General features: G+C 40.5%; 1 protein-coding gene across 9 annotated transcripts in view; it reads left to right on the forward strand.

Annotated features, from left to right (window-relative positions):
* Positions 1-21585, forward strand: part of evi5b (ecotropic viral integration site 5b) — a 36133-nt gene that overhangs the window by 12037 nt on the left and 2511 nt on the right. For 5 of the 9 annotated variants that reach the window (XM_023954446.2, XM_023954444.2, XM_078946211.1 and 2 more), the window contains 17 exons: positions 1124-1313; positions 4399-4623; positions 4787-4861; positions 4939-5064; positions 6873-7016; positions 7296-7385; positions 7599-7696; positions 8015-8075; positions 8153-8206; positions 9022-9054; positions 9436-9582; positions 11900-12031; positions 12125-12265; positions 13285-13443; positions 13680-13826; positions 13967-14062; positions 20224-20319. In XM_023954446.2, coding sequence (XP_023810214.1) covers positions 1124-1313; positions 4399-4623; positions 4787-4861; positions 4939-5064; positions 6873-7016; positions 7296-7385; positions 7599-7696; positions 8015-8075; positions 8153-8206; positions 9022-9054; positions 9436-9582; positions 11900-12031; positions 12125-12265; positions 13285-13443; positions 13680-13826; positions 13967-14062; positions 20224-20319 — 2014 coding nt within the window. Of the gene's footprint in view, positions 1-1123; positions 1314-4398; positions 4624-4786; positions 4862-4938; positions 5065-6872; positions 7017-7295; positions 7386-7598; positions 7697-8014; positions 8076-8152; positions 8207-9021; positions 9055-9435; positions 9583-11899; positions 12032-12124; positions 12266-13284; positions 13444-13679; positions 13827-13966; positions 14063-20223; positions 20320-20425; positions 21257-21585 lie in introns of those variants that run through there. The other 4 variants (XM_078946213.1, XM_078946214.1, XM_023954448.2 and 1 more) reach the window with 2 other exon arrangements.

A 21585-nucleotide genomic window follows, 5' to 3' on the forward strand; every position in this document is an offset into this window, starting at 1 on the left:
TTGGGAGGATCTATGTTCAGGCAATCAAAAGTTGTCTTTCAGTTTTTTACTAAACTCCTCACAAACCTTTAGCCTTGGCGCTGGTTTTGGCCATGGTTTCTGTACTTATGCGCTGTCTTCAAAGTCCAACGGACAACCGAGCCTAATTGTCCTTTCATCAGCTTAACAGCTTCACTCACTTTAAGTGTCCAACGCCTACTTTGAGGATCACTGTCAGCCAGGAACATACAGCTGGCTATACGATCACAGAAGAAAATGTTTCACTCTGCAAAGTAACAGGCTCCCTTTGACTAAATGTCTTGTAACTCTCCTGGAATATACGTGAAGCTATCTCTGAAGTGGTAGTCCTTCCAGTTGAGTGTGGGCCTACCTGTTCTTTACAGAAATCTCTCTTAAGAAGATTAGTTCCAGAGCTTAAGCTCTAAATCTAGGTGAACCCAAACATATTTAATGGGTACCTCTCAATCTCATACACAACCTTGCGCTCTTTCAAAAGTCGGACAGATGAAAGTCTGTGTTATACAAACCAGTGTTGGTGAGCAAAAAATTGGGAGACAAAAACCTCTGCCATTGACTACCACTTGTTCTCCACTCCAGGTGGTGGACACTCAGAGGGGGCAAACCTATTTGGCATGTTTAAGCTGAGCTTGGCTAGACCTCTTATGTGTCCACTCATCAAGAGCAAATTCCCCAGACTTGGCTCAAGGGAACGTCACAGTACCAGTTGATGAGTCAGCAGTAGAATTTGGTCTTTTTGAATCACCATCAGACTGGAATGCTCACTTGCAACAGTTTGCTTTAGAGGACCTTACTAGACTTTACAGTTCTACCATATTAATAGTGTTAATTATTCAGTTTATCCTAAAAGAGTAAGTTATTTTGTTCTCAGTATTTATTCTTACAGGGGGTTGCATTGAAACATTTTTTACTGTATTTTGTCTGTCACTTGTTCAAAGGCCATTATTACATTAACGTTTAGATAACTTGGTCCTAATGGAATGAGCTGGACTGAGTATGACAAAATGTAGTTATATGATCTATGTTGTTTTTTCTTAGCTTCTTGTGTTTTTAGAGTATAGCCGTGAGACAACCTCTTTAGTAAAAACATTCCCGTTTTATGCAGGCTGCTGGAGACTGACAGCAAGTCTCTACGCTCCATGAACGGCTCCCGGCGAAACTCTGGGTCCTCCCTGGTGTCTAGCTCCTCTGCCTCCTCCAACCTGTCCCACCTGGAGGAGGACTCATGGATAATGTGGGGTCGCATTGTCAATGAGTGGGAGGAGGTGCGGAAGAAGAAGGAGAAACAGCTCAAGGTGAGGCTAAATCTAGGAAACCTAAAATGTGTTCGAGTCAAAAACCCCACCCCCCTTATCAATAACTTATAGCTTATCCCATCTCATGCTGCTGTAAGTGTAAAGTTTATTAAATACTTTACACAATCCCTTTTTATTATTGTTTCTTTCTGTTCAAAAGCAGACGTACATTAAAGGCCTGTTCACACCGGGACGAATTTCGCCGGCGATTTTCGCCGACGTTTAACGCCTCGTGACTAAACAAAGGGCACCAATGAGAGTGTGCACACCGCCGCGAAAAAACGCCACGCGCCAAAGCGTCAAAAAAAAAAACGCCTCGGGTTCGTTTTTTTTTTTCGACGCATCGCGTCGAAATCTATTCGACCAATGAGAATGGCGCTTTTGCACACGTGTCTGGAGCTTCTGAAGTTACAGTAAAACACAACTTGGGGGCGCTCAAACACAAAACTGCCTTGCTGAGCACACAGACCAGCGAAGAAGATAGACGCCAAGTAGCGTCTACACAGCCGCGAAGCAATAATGACGGACATTCTAAAATATCCCCTTACCAAGTACCAGTTGGAGCTACTGATGCTTGAAATATTCATGTTTTCTTTGTATTATTCTGACAAGCGTGTAAATACTTGCTCTCTTCTTCTGAGTGAAAAGCGACTTTAAGAATCGTAAAGTTGCGCAGCGCCACCTTGTGTACAGGAGTATTTCTGTTTACATTAAGCGCCATCTAATGTCAGGGAATGAAATTGCATGTTCGCTCGGCTCACCGTCAGCGAAAATCGCCTGGGTGTGAACACAAAAAACGTGGCGAAAAACGCTGGCGAATAACGCCTGGCGAATATTCGTCCCGGTGTGTACGGGCCTTTACTTTTTCGCCTCTATCTTTCTAACACCAGCACTTTTAGTTGAAGCTCCAACTGCTTTGTGGTCACATTTCATCTGTTTAAATACAGATCTTTCACTTCATGCTGGCTCCCTTTTTAAATTGCTGATGGAGGTGAGACTGACTGTCTTCTCCAAGCATGGAAACTAAGACAGACAGACTGGGATTAGGAATTCCTCTGCAGTCTCATGTCCAACTATATCAGCATTTCTGAATCTTTCAAGCATGCTTGCATGACAAAAACCCTGTTATTTGTTTAAATGGTTTTTCTGAAACAGTTTGTAGAAATACGCAGAGAATTTTTTCTGCAGAACTGTTGAACTACAGTAGTATGCATCACCAAGGAGGTATATCTGTATGTTTATACTAGATGCAAACTGTGTGCAATTTTCATTTACTTACATTATGGCTCTGTAAAGACACGTCAGCACATCTCTCACTATTATGAAGTTTTTTGGTTAATTTGTGTTCTTACTTGTTTTTGTGTAAATGCCCGGCAGTGTATGGATGTGGCTTTCCTTCCTGTTTGGATGATCTAAAAAGTCAAGTGGTTGAATTCTGTTACACTACAATTAAAACAGTCCATGCACATTATTGGAATGGTAGTTTATGGCTTAAAAATAGTAAAATAGGAACGTTTTAACCCTCAGTAGTCTCTGAACTCACCAGTGTGTTTGCCAATCACAGTGTTTACAATGACGTAGGATTTGTATTTATTTATTTATTTAAGTGACAATCCATACAACAAACAGTGTGGAGTGCTCTAAAAATTGTGGGTCACTGTAAATATGCAGGATTGTAGCCGAAGCTCATTGACACAGACCCCGCCCCCCCTTAGTAGAAAAATGTCACATGTTTTGACCGTGTCCGTGCTTTGTTTGTAGAATTTATACATTTTTTCCATCTCTACACGTCTGATCTTTGTTTTAAAACAAAAACTATTCTCAATTTTCTGAGTTTGTAATGTAAAGAAATTGCAATGTAAAAAAATTACAGAATTTACGACTCGGAATTGAGTTTTTGGACAGTCTCGGGTAGTTGTGGAATTAATGTGTAACATAATCCAAGTAATTTATGTTAAAAAAGAAGCTGGGGTTGCACTAAAAAGACTGATTTCAAAAATGTTGAAAACATTTTTAAAGATGTATCAATAGAACAAACTGCAAAGTAGGAAAAACTCTCAAAAAGGCCCCAGACTACCGAGGGTTTGACCAGATTTGACCCACTGCCCTTAAACTTTACACATGCATTATGAAATGGCTTTAAATTTTATATTTGTTTTTATCTCGGCATTCTACCTATAGCGGCAACACATTTGCTTTACATTTCATCCACCTTATTTGCATCAAGCTCTGAGCTACATCTGACAGTGTTACAGTCAGTTAGGCAGTTTTTTCCAGCCATTTCCTTCCTGTGTGATCTACGATGTGTCTGAAAAGTTTCTCCTTTGTGCCATTGTGTCATTATTGTTTTATTATCTCTGTTTTGGGTCGTAACTCTGGTTTGAACCTATCATCTACAGTGTACCTTGTGTTTTTGGCGCAGACGATGGCTAGTTTGATTCTCCCACACAAGTCATGGGCATGGCAAAGCGGGGTTTCCTGATACGACTGAAGTTAAATGGCTAAGCAGAATTATTTCACATCATTTATACATTCAAACTTGCACAGTGTGTGTGTTCTGCTTGATTGTGTTTTCCTGTATTATAACTTTTAATGCCTTCTGGATTACAGGGGAAATTCACTTAGTCAAATCATATCTGTTGTCATGCATGGGAACAAACAACTTTTTAAAATTGGCCTCCAGAAGCTTTAGGATTATGATAAACGTTCATGCCTTCCTCAAGCCTTTTGCAGCCATTTGAAGCTCCAAACTCACAAATAAATAGAAACATATGAGCGTTAAGCAAAAGCAGCTCTCTTTATGCAGCCGGTTTGTAGTTTAATATTTTATATTTCTAGATTTTCTCCTTCAATTACAGCATCGTGTCTCCTTCAGCACAAACACTAATTTATCATAAGATGAATTACACTAGACAGTCTTAATCCCCCTTTATTCTGAGAGCTTCTGGAATGTAAAATTTATGCCATGATGTAAATATGCTTCACTGAATTTTGTTTTACAGTTTTCTAGTGTCAAACAGTCCAGTCTGCACTACAAAAGTACAGCATTCCCACAGAAATCCATTTATTTTTCCCCCCACAACAGGATCTTGTCAGGAGAGGAATTCCTCATCACTTCCGCGCGATTGTGTGGCAGCTGCTGTGCAGCGCCCAGAACATGCCCATCAAGGATCAGTACTCGGACCTCCTGAAGATGACCTCCCCGTGTGAGAAGCTGATTCGTAGAGACATTGCCCGCACGTACCCCGAGCACGAGTTCTTCAAGGAGAAGGATAGCTTAGGCCAGGAAGTGCTCTTCAACGTCATGAAGGTGCAGAGCTGTTAACTGTTTCAAACAAACTGGTGAACATTTTTGGGATTTAGCCGTGGGCAGTAGTTTTAAAATGTACATTTTTATGAGTAAATCCACAATTGCCATTCAGAAACAATATGTTCTGTCTGTGTTGTGTATTCATTAATCTCTATGACTGCAGGCGTATTCCTTGGTGGACCGTGAGGTTGGCTACTGCCAGGGAAGTGCCTTCATTGTTGGCCTGCTACTCATGCAGGTAACCAGCTTCTGAGAAACACTTCAATGCATCTAATTCAAAACACCCAGATTGTAAATCTTGTTTCTCGGTTTTAGATGCCAGAAGAAGAGGCTTTCTGCGTGTTTTTCAAGTTGATGCAAGAGTACAGGTTACGGGAGCTCTTCAAACCCAGCATGGCCGAGTTGGGACTGTGCATGTACCAGTTTGAGTCCATGATTCAGGTACTCACCTCACACCCAATGTCAGGACCAAGACACAACACGTTGTAAGGGAAACACTGGCTTTTGAATGAGTGAGGTTACAACTAATATAGTTAGTTTCAAAAATAAATATTACATTTCGGCTGCATCTACATATTTGGAAAAACAGCTCAACACCAAGTTTTCAAATATGGCGTTGTTCATTCCCCTGATTTAGAGGGTAGTGAGGTATTTCATTCTACACTCTCTGAACTCACGGCAACAACACTCCTGGACCAGTTAAAAATCAACCATTTTCAGTCCCTTAAAGCTGGTAAAATACGTATTAGGAAGAAGATGAAATGCAGGGGTAACACCGGGCTGGAGTCTCAGTGAAATACTGTCTTAGTTTGAAAATGTGTTTTGTCATGTGAGTAAAAGATTTCCATGATTGGTGGTGTGTTTTTTTGTGGCTTGTTTTAAGGCTTGAAGGGGATTTTTACTTTTAGAGAAATTTTAGGGTCTTCCTGGTTAGTTAGTTGTCATCCACCAGGGTGTGTGAAATGTATCTTCCCCATTTGACCTGTTCCCTGGGGAGGGCAGTGACCCTGAGTCACAGCTGGACTCAGGAATCTTTTGGTGGTTTTGAAAACGGCATCGTGGCTCCCCCAAAAATCCAAGCCTTAATACTGAGTGTTTAGCTCGCGTGTCAAACTCGAGGCCCAAATGTGGCCGCCATGTCTTTTTATGTGGCCCGCGATAGCATAAACGTTTTTAATTTCTTAGAATAAAAAATAAAAAATGGTGTATTTATTCATATCTATGGGGAATCAGACTTGAAATATCAGATTGGGCAACTAGACATTAGGACTTAAACATTGTCCATTTAACCTAACCTGTCAGAATCAAATTTAAAAGGATTTATGCTAGAATAAAAAGCAAACATGTTTTCTATGTAATTGTAATTGTCACTTTAAAAATTATATTAAATACATTTTATTTTTTTAAACAATAGTTATTTAACATTAAGAAGTAGTTACATTTATTGTTCATTACATTTAGTTACATGTATAAGTTATATCTGGCCCTTTGAGGACAGCTGCTTTGCTGATGTGGCCCTCAGTGAAAATGAGTTTGACACCCCTGTTTTAGCTGGTGTGGCTGGGCTAGTCTTCAGTATGACCTGACTGTGAACTTGAACCAGCAATCTCCCAGTTTCAAGGCAGACACTCTAACTCTAGGTCACTGAGCTGGTTAATGACACGTCTTAAAGGCTGCTTATGCACAGCACAAAGGCAGGGAGGGAACAAAAGGAGACTCAGCACAACACAATTCACAGAATAACACCTGTAACTAAGATCCACAGTTGTAAACAGGCAGGAAAGAATCACTAAAATTGCTACAACACATTAAAAAAAAAGTTAAGAAGCAAAAACTGCAAAGAGTATTCTGGATAAACAATTTTTGTTTTGTTTTTTTCATTTTTTTTATTAATTTATTTTTTGAAAGAAATGTATGTAATTTCAGTTTTTGACTGTTTTTATAATGAAATGCTTTTTTCTCAAAAATTACATCGAAGGTTTCTGGTAAGCTAAAGGTTTGTATTAAATATTAAAAGTAAACAATAGATCCCAGCTGTAAAATTAGTGGCACATTCTATGAAAACCTGTTTTCTTACTTATATTTATCTTTAGCTGACAAAGCAAATGTTGACTGACGTAATTACAGTTCAAACGCGTCTGCTGATATTTATAGTATGTTGACGTATTCTGTGGGGTTATTTTTGTCACGGTTCTGGTTCCGAGCATTTTTGAACATCAGTAAAGATGGGAACCTGTCTCCCCCCACAGGAGCAGCTCCCGGAGCTGTATGTGCATTTCCAGGCTCAGAGCTTTCATACCTCCATGTACGCCTCCTCCTGGTTCCTCACCATCTTCCTCACCTCTTTTCCTTTGCCGTTTGCCACGAGGATCTTTGACATCTTTATGTGCGAGGTTGGTAAACAGTGAATGACAAAATGGGTGTTCTTGTCTTCAAAGGTTTTTCACTGTTTTGTTATTAAAGTCAATCCTTGAAGATTTAAAGATAGACGGAAGTAAAATCTAAAGTAGAATGTAGTTTGTCAGCACCTCCTGTTGGAGAAATTAAATACTACAGTCATCACTTACTGCCAGGCTTTACTTCTTTTTTGCTTTTGAGTTTCCTTAGTCCATTCAAAACCTTCACCTCTCATTTTTATTTACTTTTTAATTTCTTCTTCTGCCGGCTTTCAGGGATTGGAAATAGTTTTCCGCGTGGGACTGGCCATTCTTCAGATGAACCAGGCAGAACTCATACAGCTCGACATGGAGGGAATGTTACAGGTGCATCACCACCGCCTTGACCCCTCATTCACATGCCTCTGACTTTGTTTGCTTTTCCGTTTATTGCTGAAATCCTCTCACTCCTCGACGGAGAAGCCTTTAGCTCACGCATCTTAAGTGAGATGTGTAGCTCATGGTTGCTCGTGTTGGATGTTATAGTTTGAAGGCAGTTGAAGTTGTGCTGAACTTACCTTTACTGTTTTTGTGCTCCAGCACTTTCAGAGAGTCATCCCACACCAGTTTGACAGTGGACCTGATAAGGTCATCCAGGCTGCATATCAAGTTAAATACAATGCTAAGAAGATGAAAAAGTAAGCATGGCTGCAGTGCCACACAGCATTATCACTCAACACAGTCACAACCGCCTTCATGAGTGGAAATGGGCTGTGTGCAGGCAAAAAACGGGTAAACCTGCACAGGGCACACAGGTGGCCCACACAAAAGTTTCTGCTCAGTCAGTCCATAGAGACAAAATGTTCATGCACATTTTTTCTACGGACATGCTGTGGGTGACAAGAAAGGACTTGAAATAACGATCTGAGCTTCTTATAAACTGTTTATGTGCCATTTTGTTTTTAATATTAAGGCTAACATCAATGATGAATTACAACTGTGACCTTTTATTACAGGTTAGAAAAGGAATACACTACGATCAAAACTAAAGAGTTGGAGGAACAGGTGGAGATAAAGGTGTGTGGTCTGTACTCTGCCTCATGTGCACTCTTTTTAGGAGCACTTCTCATTCTTTCTGAATTTTTTTTCTTCAGAGGTTGCGGACAGAGAACAGGCTTCTAAAGCAGAGGATAGACACGCTGGAGAAAGTGAGTGCATCACAGGCTGTCTGTCAACAAACAAATTCCACTCTTATCCCAATAACCTGGCTGTAATCCATCCATCTTTGAACGTTGTCGCATCCCGACTCTCCCCCAGGCTCAGAGTCATCCTTACTAACTAAAACGACTTTGATAAAAGTTTCCCATTTTCTTTGCAAACTGCTGATGACTTGCAGTTGTCATGGTGACTGCTGATGTCGCTCGGTAACCTAACTGTGAAAGAATTCATCCATGACTAACTGATGTGCAGCGTGACATGCTGGTTTGGCATGTGACCGAAGCTGCACCGTTCTTGTGTTCTGATCAGGGATGCATGCCAGGCTGCAATGTTGGCAGACACCGAAAGAGCACCATGTTAGGGCGTCATGCATGAGGCCTGTGTTCGTCTGCAGGGGGCATGTCTGATGGGTGGGAAAAGTTTGCCTAAAGCCAATACTTTGTGGCACATAAACCCTAAAAAGGCCCAAAGGGTCAAAACTCATCCAGTTGTAGATTTTATGCTTTGCACAGAATTTCTTGAACCGCTTTTTCAGTAGCGTTCTCATCTTGCTGTCCTTTCTGTGTCATCAGCACTTTATCATTTTCATTTTGCTTAGTAACTTCTACTTCACAGCAGCTGCATGCAATGTTCCCTTCTCATCCTCCAAGATTAATATTCATTAATGAGTCCATAAAAAACTGCTTCTGGAAGGAAAAAGGAACATTGCATTTCTTTATTTAAAATCAATCTGTTGTTCCTTTGTGTGCTTTTAACTGTCCTCTGGATTGTGTGTCTCCTGTCTCTTCATTTCTCTGTTTTGTAGGAAAGTGCTTCCTTGGCAGATAGATTGATTCAGGTATACTCTTTATTTTCTGTTTACCCTTGTCTTTGTTATGCAACCTTCCTTTTTCTCCCTCTTTTTGTCTTTTACATTGCATGCGTACAGTGATATAACTCATTTAAAAAAAATGAAGTTAAGAACTAAACCAGATTATTTAATATTATATTGCTTAATCGATATGACACAAGAAGGCACGCTGGACAAAGTAGGTAAACCACAAATTATGGTGAATGAAATAATTAATAATAAATGATATAATTGCATTTGCTTAAGTTAACAATTTGCATGCCAAGTTAGAAAGCCACTCCCAAATCTTTTCTGGTCTTCCCGTTTCATTTTCCTGCTTCCCCTCTTGTCGTACTCACTCCACCCGCCCTTGGTTGCTTACGTCCAAAGGGACAAGTAACTCGAGCTCAAGAGGCGGAGGAAAACTACCTGGTCAAGCGGGAGGTGGCCACACTCAAACAACAGTGCGAGGAGGCCAGTGCTCAGCTGGAGCAGGCCAAGAAAACCATCAGGCAGCTTCAGCAACAGTCACAAGCGGTAAGGAGGGCAGCGTAGTCCGCCGCTGATGCACTTGTCCCGGTCCGGCTGCGTTTAGAGCTGAACCTGTTTTTAAAAAAAAGAGGAAATGATTCAGATTTGTCTCCGGCGTGGTGCACCTCATAGGGACCTTCATGCAGCCTGCATCAACAGGTCATGTGCCACTTTTTGGTGGAAGTTTTCACCGCAGCTCCTCAGCGCACCCCACCCTGCATGATTTTTGTGTTTCCTTTCTCAAACACACCTGCTTTATTGAGAGTCACAATCATCCCCCCACACACAAACACAAAACTCAATGCTGGGCTACAGAAATGGTGATGGGGTTTGAAAAGAAAACACGGGTCTGCAGAAAAGAAAGAGTTGCAGCACATCTGAAGAAGCCTCTGACTGAAGTACATTACAGATGGGGGCAGCAGTGCCCCCTCCACCACAGGCTTTTAGAATCTAAACAACATCTTTCTACAAATGTCAAAGGAGCTTAACATTCTGTCTTCTTCTCTGTCTCTTTTTTAAGTAACACCTCTCCTATTAGATTTTCTTTTCAGGTTTTCATCTTTTTTAACTGATTCTTCAGACTCTGTAAGAATTATTTTGTTCTGGCAGACTAGATCTGCAGGTACAGAGACATGTTCTCCTGTTTTTAAATGCTACACCTGTTGCAAAATAGTGGAACAGCAGAGAAGGTTTCTCCATCCCCCCCCCCCCCCCCCCCCAAAAAAAATATTATCTTTTCTTTTTCATTCTAAGTTTTCTTCTTTTGCAACAACCACTTAACTAGATCCGCTGAGAGTATTTCTGTCTCCTTCTTGTCTGATAGGAGCTGAACAGCTCAGCAGTCCCGGCTGGTTGTTATCATAGTTCTCTTTCCTAATCCTCGGGGGGTGATAGTGACAGAGACACAAGGACTCCAGGCAGCAGCTGTCGTTTATAACTGATTTTAACATAAAAAAATCAGTTATAAACAATTTAAATAAAAGGTCACTATTTCTGATTGGTGGAAAATAAACAACAACTCATAAGTCATTTGCTGAAAACAACATCTTTATTTTAGACCCTTCAGAAATTAGGATAAAGAAGCTTCTCTGCAGACTAGCACGTCTCCATTTGCTGGAAATCTGTAGTTTGTTGAGCTGTAAGGTGGCTTCCTGTTGGATTTCTTTCTCTTTTTTTAAGCTTTGAAAACCTTTATGGAAGAGAAGAATCAATGTGATATCACACCCCATGTTCCAAACTTATGGTCCATATACAGAAAAACGCTTTGTGACCCAATTCTAAGAAAACTCAGGTTCCTGGCTTAGACTACATCTTTATAGAAGCTAATTCCATGTTAGAAATGTCTTCAGGATCCCAAGTTTTCCTTTTTGGAGAGGAAAAGCTGGGGGAAAAATGTTTCCTTTAAAAAAAAAGTTTTAATTTTTCAGTGCAGTTCAAAGGAAGTAGGCCAAATCAGTCTTTGTCATTTAATTGGTACTGAAGCAGAGATGCACAGAGACATGGTTAAACTTTAGAAAGGGACAGACGTAAGTTATTTGTCAACAATTATGCATTTCAGGGCTCCTTTTATTTCTGTCAACTTCACAAGTATGCCTCCAAATGACTAATCCTCCTTTTAGAAAATCTTCTTCACTTTAGTTTGAAAGGATGGAAAAACAGACCACTTTGTGTGTGATGTCAGAGCTGCAATGTTGACGTTTTGAGGAATATTTCTGAATCCTTGATTTTTCTTCAGGAGTCCTGTTTCCTTAGAAAACAAAAAAAATGGTTGGTCGTGTTTGCTGTAGTCTGGTATAAAAACAGTATTGATTCGTGGAATCTCCTTTTTTTTTTTCAAACCTCAAACTGGAGTTGTATCAGAGTTTAGAAGCACACATGTTTACGCTGCAGAGCTCATTCTTCTCTTCAGTGAATGTCGGGGAGACAGTCGGCACTGCAGCTGAGCAGGATTTTCTCACTTCACATTCTGGCCTGGGGTAATGGTCTGTTCTTGTATGCATGAATTCAAATCAGGACACAGGTTCTTGACGGTTCTGCCACAGTGTATGGGCTCCTACTTTCTGTGAAATGAGCGCATGAATTTGTAAACAGATTATGCATCTCACTCCCGTTTATTCTATTCATATGACATCCTTAATTATTGATGTTTAGATTGCAAATTAGAATGCACATTACCATGTTCTGAATAATTTGCTGTCGTGTTTAACAATGGCTGCTCGTCTATTATTTAGTGAAAGTGAAAAGCAAAGCCTGCTGTTGGAATCATGGGATTTATGAGATGTCTTGTTTTTTTGTGCTCAGTTTGCTAATAATGTGGTTACAGAAAGGACCCTCTCAGTTCTCTGAGGAGTCCGTCCTTCAGCTGGAGCGAGAGCTCGTGCAGGCCCGGCTGAAGGACGCGGAGTCCCAATGTGCGCTCAAGGAAATGCAAGACAAGATTCTTGAAATGGAGAAGGTACTTATTGGTTTATCAGAAACCGTTTATCAGCTCAAATTAACGGTCTAAGTATGCCGTCGCGTTCAAAACTTACCGAGAAACCTTCTTCAGAGGAACTCATCGCTGCCAGATGACACTAATGTGGCTCGACTGCAAGAAGAGCTGATCGGAGTGAAGCTGAGAGAAGCTGAGGCTGTGACTGGACTGAAGGAGCTGAAACAGCAGGTCCGTAATCTGGAAGAACATTGGCAGGTGAGTTTCAGGGCCAACAGAACATCGAAACAGAAACAGATAAGGGTCCAGATTTCATGTTTGTTTCAAATTTTTAATGTCATACATATCAACAGCTAATCTTTAGCTTCCTGACAGAAAAAGCTTTTTTCATTTTCTTTTTCTTTTCAACACATGATAGGAATTGGTTTCAATTTTTAGAGAATTTCTTCAAATGTTCTGTTAAAATATTCCTATTGAGAGTTAAATGCACAGTTATGATGTGAGGAAGCAGAAGAAACAGTCTGCAGACAGCCAATGTGATGCTGCTGGTTAGCTTGAAAAACATTAAAGCTAGTTCATAGTTTTTTTTTTTTTGTTTTTTTTTTTAACTTGCCCTGTCCAACATAAAATAAAATAAAAAAGCTAGTTCATTGTTGTATATAATGATTTTAAATATCAAAATAGGATTTATCTATTTCAAATATACAAGAGAAGGCTTCTAATATCCCTTACAAATTGAAAAAAACAAAAATAAAAAGCCTACAATTTTCTTTAAGTATTTTTTAGGAGGAATAAAAAGCTAAACAAAAATGATCTATTTAAAAGTATTGAGTTGAACTTATTGACTAAGTACTTATTTCCCCCCATAATTTACAAATGAATTCTTTAAAAATCCGAAAATGTGACTTTTCTGGATTTTTTTTCTCATTTTGTCTCTCATAGTTTAGGTTTACGATGATGAAAATTACACGCCTCTCTCATCTTTTTAAGTGGGAGAACTTTTTTTTTGTTCCATTGTATGTAATATTTATTTTTTGGTTTCTGTGTCCATTGTCTGAGATCACACACTAAACGCTAATAATCTTTTAGTTTATTGACGATCTGAAAGCCTTTCCTACTTCGACATAAGCAGATTATTAAAAAAGAGCGGCAGAAGCGTAACGTATGTGACTTTATTTGACACAATACAAGAGATGCGAACAAATGGATCATGAAAATTAAAAGTAAAAAGCTTGAATTTTATTTGAAGTTGTCCTGCCCATTATTCCTCTCTACAGCGCCACCTGGCTCGCACTGCTGGTCGCTGGAAAGACGGCCCCAAGAGGAACACGCTGAGTGAGCTGCAGGACGAGCTGATGAGTGTGAGGCTGCGAGAGGCAGAGGCCCAAGCTGAGCTTAGAGAGACCAGACAAAGGATGCTGGAGCTGGAGACCCAGGTCAGGGTCTTACATTCATTTCCTGACTTGTTCTTTGTCTTCTGCTTCCAAATTCCTGTTTGCCTCAATAACTAAGGTGGAAACACAAAATGTTGAAAGACAAAGGAATAATTAAAAAATGTGTAATGTCACATAGTTGCCTTTAGAGGGCAGTCATCTGCTTTAAATAACAGGAATAATAGGCTTTGCATTGATAAGAGATCAAAGTAAAAGATTTATTTGTTGTGTCTTTTCAGAATCAGATTCACAGCAACCAGCTGCGACGGGCGGAGCAGGAAAGCCGCTGTCTCCAGGAGCGCGTCCAAGCTCTGACATCACAGAATAAAGACATGCACGTTCAACTTCAAGAGATTAAACGGAAACAAGCTGAGATCGAGTGCAAGGTGAAAGTCTGCTGCTGACCATGTTTTTAGTGGTGGTGCAAATCCCACAAGGCCCAACCTCTGTAGTTCTACTGTGGCGAACGCATTCTCCAAAAGTCAAAGTTCACGTCAAGAGATGATCTTTGATGTCTTTTCTGCAGAGTAAGGAGGAGGTGATGGCTGTGAGGCTGCGAGAAGCGGACAACATTGCTGCTATGGCTGAACTCCAGCAGCACATTTCAGAACTGGAGATTCAGGTAAAGTCGCACCGCTGCGCTCAAGCTTTCGGAAACTGCAATGTGCACTCCCAACTGTTTGTTTTGAGCCACGGGAGGGCCTAGGAAGCAGATCAACTTTGCCATGGTGTGGACAAATGTAAATCCTATAATATTTTGACAATTTTTACTTGAGTTGTGACATTTACTCTTTTTCTAAGAGAGAAACTGTTGGATAGAACGGAAAAAAAACATCTAATATCTGACTTGACTGTATATTTAAGAGGTCAGGTCGATGTGGTGATTCCACACCTTCCTCCAGTGTCGATGCGTCATGCCAGAGGTTTGTTTACGTCAGACTGTTATTAATGACCCACATTTTAACACAACCCCACTGATTCCTGCTTCACAAAGGCGTGCCTTCACTCTTCTGGCTGCTCCGTTTGTCAGATTTAAAAGCAGGAAAGACAGAAAAAGATGTTTCCTGAGATCACTTCTTGATATCGATGATCACATTTTGAATTTGAATCCCCCACCCACCATGTATGAACAAGGCCCAACACGCAGAGCCAAAGCCAGTATTTATCCCCAAACAAGTGGAGCATGCTATACAACAACAAGGATGACCACAACGTATACAGAGAAGAGCGACTGTTTGCACACAGCAGCAGATCTGATTAGAGTCGACAATCTGAAAACTCCCATTCTTTAAGAGCCGTGTGTGTGTGCTCAACACATCACCCCACACACACACACACACACACACACACACACACACATCAGTGCGCAGTCAGGCTGGATGCAACCATGTGCAAAAGCTAACTATATTTAAAAACATCTCGAGATCATTTCCTGTTGAGATCATTTAAATTCGTGGTTTACTTGAAGCTCGATGCTTAATAAAAAGCTACAATCTCACTGGATATTGTTCTGGTTTAGTCTCGATTTTTGTCAGTTGTGTTTTTAGAAATGTAACATAAATGTTCTTAGATGACTTAACATTTTGAATGTTTTTTTTTTCTTCCAGTCACTATCTGACTTGTTTTCCTGGCACCTAACCCACGTATAGTACTAAAAGGTGTCATTACAGAACTGTTCATGATTTTTTTTTTTATTTCAGGCTGGTAAAGTTAATGAAGCGTGCAGAGATTATCAGTCTTTGTAAATCTTTAAAGCATGCAATTGTCTTTCTGAGTTGAATTCCCCTTCAGTTCCGGAGTTTTCTGCCTGTTCGCTGCTCATTCTGTCACAGAGTTCAGTTGTCAAACTGGCAGCAAATTCTGACTGTTTTGCAGCTTTTCAGCATTGACTCCCCTGGTTTCTGTCGGGGTGTTTAGTGTTTGCCTGTAAAAGGCCTCAGCGGGATCTTGCTGGAAAGCAGAAGGAGAGCTGCGTAGCTTTTTGGTGTCTTTGTACCCAGAGATGTTTCACCACGACTGCACTTTACCACAGTTTAGGCTGGGTGTGAAGGTTTTAGATCTCTCTTCAAACGCTAGCTGACTTTATACTTTGCTTCCTTTCATGAGACATTTGAGGCTGTATATGTCAGCTTGTGCAGAACCATTTGACATGTAAAACTTTATAAAACATTAAAACGGTGCTAAAAAAAACTCTGATTCTTTAACATCCTTATCCTCCCTGGGTATTTAGACTTAAAAACTTTTTAAAGCTGTCCTTTTTAAAACAACAGAGACCTTTAGCCTAGGAAGCTTTCTGAAAGCCCAACACTTTTGAGCTGGGGTTTCCCCTGGGCTCTTGAACTGACAAGACCAAATTTGTGTTTATAAAGTGGCATAATGTCCTTAGAAGGCCACAGTCTATTCTATTTCCCGGACACAGCACAGACATAGCATAAAAATATCAAAACAATACTAATCTTAAGGAGAAAATCACTTTAAAAATGATCTGTCTGTGCATAAAGTAATTTTTACTTAATAAGAAATCTTAGAATAGATCAAAATCTAGGAACAAAGCTCCACAAAGGCATTCAAAAAGGGAAAAATAGGCTAAAAATCAAAATTAGAAAAAAATTCCTTACATTTGAATGTTAAACAGCCCAATAATAAGTATTCTTTTTAGTTTTAATGAAACAATTTGCATTTGTTTTTGTTTCTAAGTAACTAATTGTTGTTCATTTGATTACAATGACAAAAAAACAAGTGGAAATGACTCATTTTAGAACCAAATGTAAACAAAATGAGAAGTTGATCTTAGTACAAGTTGGTCCATCTTAATAAACCCTCATAAAATCTAAAACTAGCACTTGTTCTTACAACTTAAATCTACAGTTTGTTTCCAAAATGATGACGATGAATGCCAGTTAACTTGTTCACATTTACTGAACTTTAAAATAAAACTCTTAAAATGTAACCAAAAAATCAAATCAAGCTATTTCAGTTTTTTTATGTCTTAAATCAAGTTTTCCATTGTCGAGAGTATGAAGCAAATGGATGTTGTCTCATTTTAATAATAATTTTCTTATTTCTAGATCATAGCTCTTCGTGAGAGAAAACAATTTTGAGAAAAGCGTGGAAAGGTGTAGAGCAAAGAGAAATGAAAACCTGGTAAAAGAAGGGTTCAAGTCTTTGCAGGTATCAAATAGTTTGCAGTGCAGTTCCTGATGAGCTGCTCACCCATAACCCCCATTCTGGACGTTTCTGCAGTGATTTGTGGTTTTCTCATGCTGTCCTTGTTTTAAATTGATGAGGCCGTCGTTCCGGTGGTGCTGCCTGAATTTCAGCGTAACCAGACTTGAAGTCACTGATAACCCTGAAAGTTAGATCACAAACATTTCAGTTGTTCATTGTCTGACAAACGGCATCTTGGAGAAAACCTTCCCCATCAAAACAGAAGTGGAATAGAGCTGCCAGGTTCATCTGGCTTTCCTTCTCCCGAATGGCTTCAAAACACTCGTCAGGGGAGTAAGTTAGTGCAGAACTGCCACTAGTCAGATGAACTTTTCTGTTCCTCTGCATTGTGGGTAATCTAGATTTCAGGAAAGGTTACTGTGGCTATGGCCGCATGACCTCCCTACTCCCTAAGTACTAACAAACTAGAGTGTGACGCTATCTGCATTTTAAAAGCAATTTAAAAGCCATGCTCACTACTTTTTCATCTACCTTTTTTTTAACGGCAAATATGATGTCACTCATTTCCAGAAGTAAAAACCTGATATATAGAGCATTTTATGAAGACTTTTTATGAAAACGCTGTGTTCTGATAAGAAAACTTGGATGGTTTATAGCAAGGGTACCCAAAGTAGGGCCCCCGCTGGCCCACCAAAGGTTGTCTTTTGACCCACCAAGTCGTGCCTGTAGAGGCCGCGGAGTGTTCAGTTAAAACCCCTTAACCTTTCCCGTTCATTCATGGAGCGACAACGGCAGTAGCAAACGGATAAGAGGCATTTTTTAAAAATATGGGAGGAGGATTATTTTTCTCCAGAAATCTCTTCTCAGGCTGTTTGTCTTTTTTGTTAGCAGTCCGTGGCTGTACCACTACGAGACTAAACACGCAGCTTTATCCAAACACAAAGGTGAGGTGCAAAAGACTAATTCTAGGGAGCTCCAATCTAAGCTTCGGTCACAGCAAGCCGCCCTCATGATGCCCTCGGCAGCACAGGACAGCGCCACATTGGCTAGCTAGGAAAGTTCGGCGTTAATAACCGAGAGTGGGAGATCGAGAGAGATTCAAAGAAAAAAACGTTTTAGTCTCACTAATGTGTATTACCTTGAAAAGTACCAAATACAAATAAATAACCTAAACTATATTCTTTATTCTCTGCTTTTATTTCATGACATGCAAAAAATTATTGTATTTGGCCCACGGACCGGGATTTAGAGGCTGGCCCTTTGAGCGAAAAAGTTTGGTCACCCCTGGTTTATAGGAAAATAAATTACATTTAAAAGGTTTTGCAAAAAAAATGGTTCAAACGCAATGCATTGTGGTCTATATTCACCAATCTAGAGAGCATTGATGCATACTGGTTTATCGCAGAGACTTCTGGGAGATTTTAAGACACCCCCACAAAATAGCAACCTCCCTATAGAAAGTGCAGTAAGTAGAGAATAGTGAAGGAATTTGCGGGAAAATAGAAGTTTTAAGCTTTCTAGCATCTGGCATGTTTCTCTGGTGTTGTAGACGCATGTTAGCTTGTTTCAGATTTGCAGAGAAATCAACTCAGGAAGTGTTAACACTTAACCCCCCCCCACCCACCCTCGTGCTGTGACTGATGCAAGTCTTGATGAAAGACATGAAGTGTTGATGCAGAAGAACTCCCAAAATGTTTGCAGAGTTTATCTAGTTTAACGCCGCATTGGGAAGTCTCTTTACCTGTGAGCAGCGTCTCACTCTTGAATGATTTCACTGTAAAATGGGGGAGAGATTGACATTTATGGTAGGTTTTTTTCCTAGAAGTTACTTCTGAAGCTGCAAACGCATTCAAGAACTGAAAAACCAGAAAGCAAGTTGGTGTGACCAGAAATTTTTTCTTTCTTTTAGCTTTCACACTTTCAGCTTAAGCAAAAGCTATTTATAAATCTGACACCAACAAAGAAAAGGAAAAAAAAGCCTCCCCCTCTTTTTCCTGAAGTGCTTACACACAATCACACCTTGTGGCTACTGGGTAAAGGAGAAAGACATCACAGATGCACGGTCGCCCTCATGCACTCGAGAATCTGCATAATGATCTCTGAAGCCCTGCATGGCAGTGACACGCAGGAGCCCTTCGCCTCATGTTCGCCGTCCAGGGCTTTTATTTTCTAAACAGTTTCTGGTTCAAACCTGCTGGGTTGGTTTTTATTTTCCAGCATCACCAACAGTTTTTAAATCACTGTGCCTGTTTGTTTTGGTGTTTTTTTTTTGACTGCCGGATTCAACATTCTTGATTAAATCCTGCTTCCGTTTTATCTAACGAGTTTTACTTTTTTTTTTTATTTAAGAAAAAAAAACTTTAATGAGCTGGAAAGCGCCAGTAAATGTTTGAAAACACTTTAAAATTAAAGCTTTAAAGCAGAAATTGAATAATCAACAGAGCATAAAATGGTTTCAGGGAAACAAAAGTGTCTAAGAAGGTTCGGTCTTGACTGTGATCGTCAAATATCACTGTGTCGTGTGCTGGTAGGAAGTGGTTTCTCATTTTGAACCAGCCTCTTCCATCTGTGGCATGCATGGTTTATCCTGAGGTTTACAAAGCTTGCTCACAGATTTCGACTAAATCTTTCAGCCCGTAAAACGACCTTTGTGGTGTTTCTGTGTAGTTATCGCACTCGTGTGGTGGAAAATCTGCAATCGCGGTAACTTTTACATCAATATGATGAAATGAAAATGAGGATTACATTTTTGTCTTGCAAAAGTAAAAAAAAAAAAAAAAAAGGTGCATATGTTCACGCTGCTGCTGTGAGTTGTTGCTGTCCCTCACAGATTCAGAAACTTGACACCTCCACCACAATTGACAGAGGCATCACAAACGTGCTGGCTGAAGTTTTATCCGTCCAGTCAGAGCGTCGTACCCTGACTTCTGCTTCATTATTTTTTCAAATAGCTGCTGGGAAGCCCCACCCCCTCCTCGGACCCCCACCCCCTCTAAGTTTGCTGTGTGAGAGTTGAAGGGCGCCGAGCTCTGAGACGCCTCAGGCCACAGCCCACCACCTGCCGATTCACAGAGCTGAGCATGAGGAAGTCTCGTTGTTAACTGCCTGTGCTGTTTTGGAACAGCAAAACCTCAAAAACAACAGATTTTTTGGAATGATTTCCTTTTTTGTTTAAGCCTCTGGTGCCCTTGGGTCTACTGGGACCCAACCCAACTGAACCCCACGTCAACACAGGAACCCTGAATGTATTTAGCAGCCCTGCCCTTTTGCCCGCGTTGGTAACTGCTCTACACAGCGGCGTGTCTCTTTAGTCTTCAGTCTGACAGCTGAAGACAGTTGGTGTTGAAGCAGCAGGATCATGGTCAGGGCCCCAGGAGGAGAAGGAGCTTAAATTAATCTGTTTAGTGCTTCCCGAAACACTTTTATCATGAGCCCTCCCAAGCTCAGGATGCTGGGATGTCATATTTGTAGCTGGAGGAAGTTCTGTCCTCAGGCAGATCACCAACAGTTTACCTCCAGAAACTCTTGGAGTTTGTATATTTTCCATCTCAGTGCTTTCAGCTTTTGTTTTTTCTCCAGTTTTGAGATCGGAAAATCTGCCTTTTTCCCCAACAGAAAGAAGAAGGAAAGGTCCAAGGCCAGCTGAACCACACAGACTCCAGCCAGTACATTCGCGACCTAAAGGACCAGATAGAGGAGCTCAAACACGAGGTGGGACTCGTTCTCCTCAGCCTCTTTTGGACTGTTTTATTTTTAAAAGGGTTTTCGTCTCTTTCTGATTGAGGCCTTCACAGCATTTCCTTGGGTTTAACTTTAGGTTTTGCTGAAGAACAGAAGTGTTAACTACACCCAGAGACTTCCTGTGTGGAGATGATGTTGCACACCGTCCTACAGATACCTTCACAAACAAGCTGCTCACATTAGGATGCAGAGAGGCAACTGAAGATCACCTGAGATTAGCTTAGATATTTAAAGTCTCTATGTGTGATAATCAGATACACAGATTTCTGAAAACGTCTTGGCGGCCATCTTTTTTATTTGAACAGTGTTGAAAAGACCTCATGTAGACTAAGTGTCTGATTTCCTCCTCACTTTGAACTGACTGGTCACAGCTTTGCTCCGTGAGATCAAAATGTTAACGTTTTTGTGTGGAAAACGTTTCTTTCTGCTGCCCTGCAGGCGGATTCAGGTGAGTTGTCTCAGACGTGATGTGTGACCTCCAGAGTCTTGAACCACACCTTGTGTTTCCACCCACCTCACTGCTTCCATTCTGAGTGCTTCACACTGGAGGCAGACGTGACAGTTTCTACTGCGGCCTAAACTGGAGCTTAGAAACACAGATCTGCCCAAGTCAAATGATTCACATCCTAAAAATGTGTCGCATGACAGCTTTGATTCTTTAGCATCGGCCACTCGAGTTTGTCCACCTTTTGGACCAGAATATCCATCTGGTTGTGGATATGAACCACATTTATGTTTGATCTGTGTATGGAATCGCACAAGAACATTTTAGCCACAATATCAATGAAAAACATGGTAATAGGTGATCAAATACTGTTGTTTTCCATTCTCACAATTGAATTTGTGGATTCTCATTATAAAACAAAGATCATTTCAAGACAACGAAGGTTGTCATTTATCCAGGGGACATTGTCTTGAAGTTCATTAGTGGTACCTGGACTTTTCTTTCTTGAACGTTTTAGTCTAGATGCCAGTCAACTTCAAGACATTATTTCAAGACTGTAAACATCCCAAAAGGTTCAGAGCATTACCGTTTGAATCGATCCATCCAATATCAGTTCCCTCTTTTTAGTGTCATTGGGGTTGCTGGTGCCTGTCCCAGCTGTCTGAGGGCAAAGGCAGAGTACACCCTGAATGGTTGGCCAGTGACTCGCAGGCCCACATAGACACAAACATCCACCTTCACTCCTAACAGACTATTTAGAACACAAATCAAACTCCATGCAGATAGAACCC

The sequence above is a fragment of the Oryzias latipes genome, chromosome 4, assembly GCF_053564925.1.
Source record: "Oryzias latipes strain Hd-rR chromosome 4, Olatipes_Hd-rR_3.1".
In the NCBI taxonomy this organism is placed as follows: Eukaryota; Metazoa; Chordata; class Actinopteri; order Beloniformes; family Adrianichthyidae; genus Oryzias; species Oryzias latipes.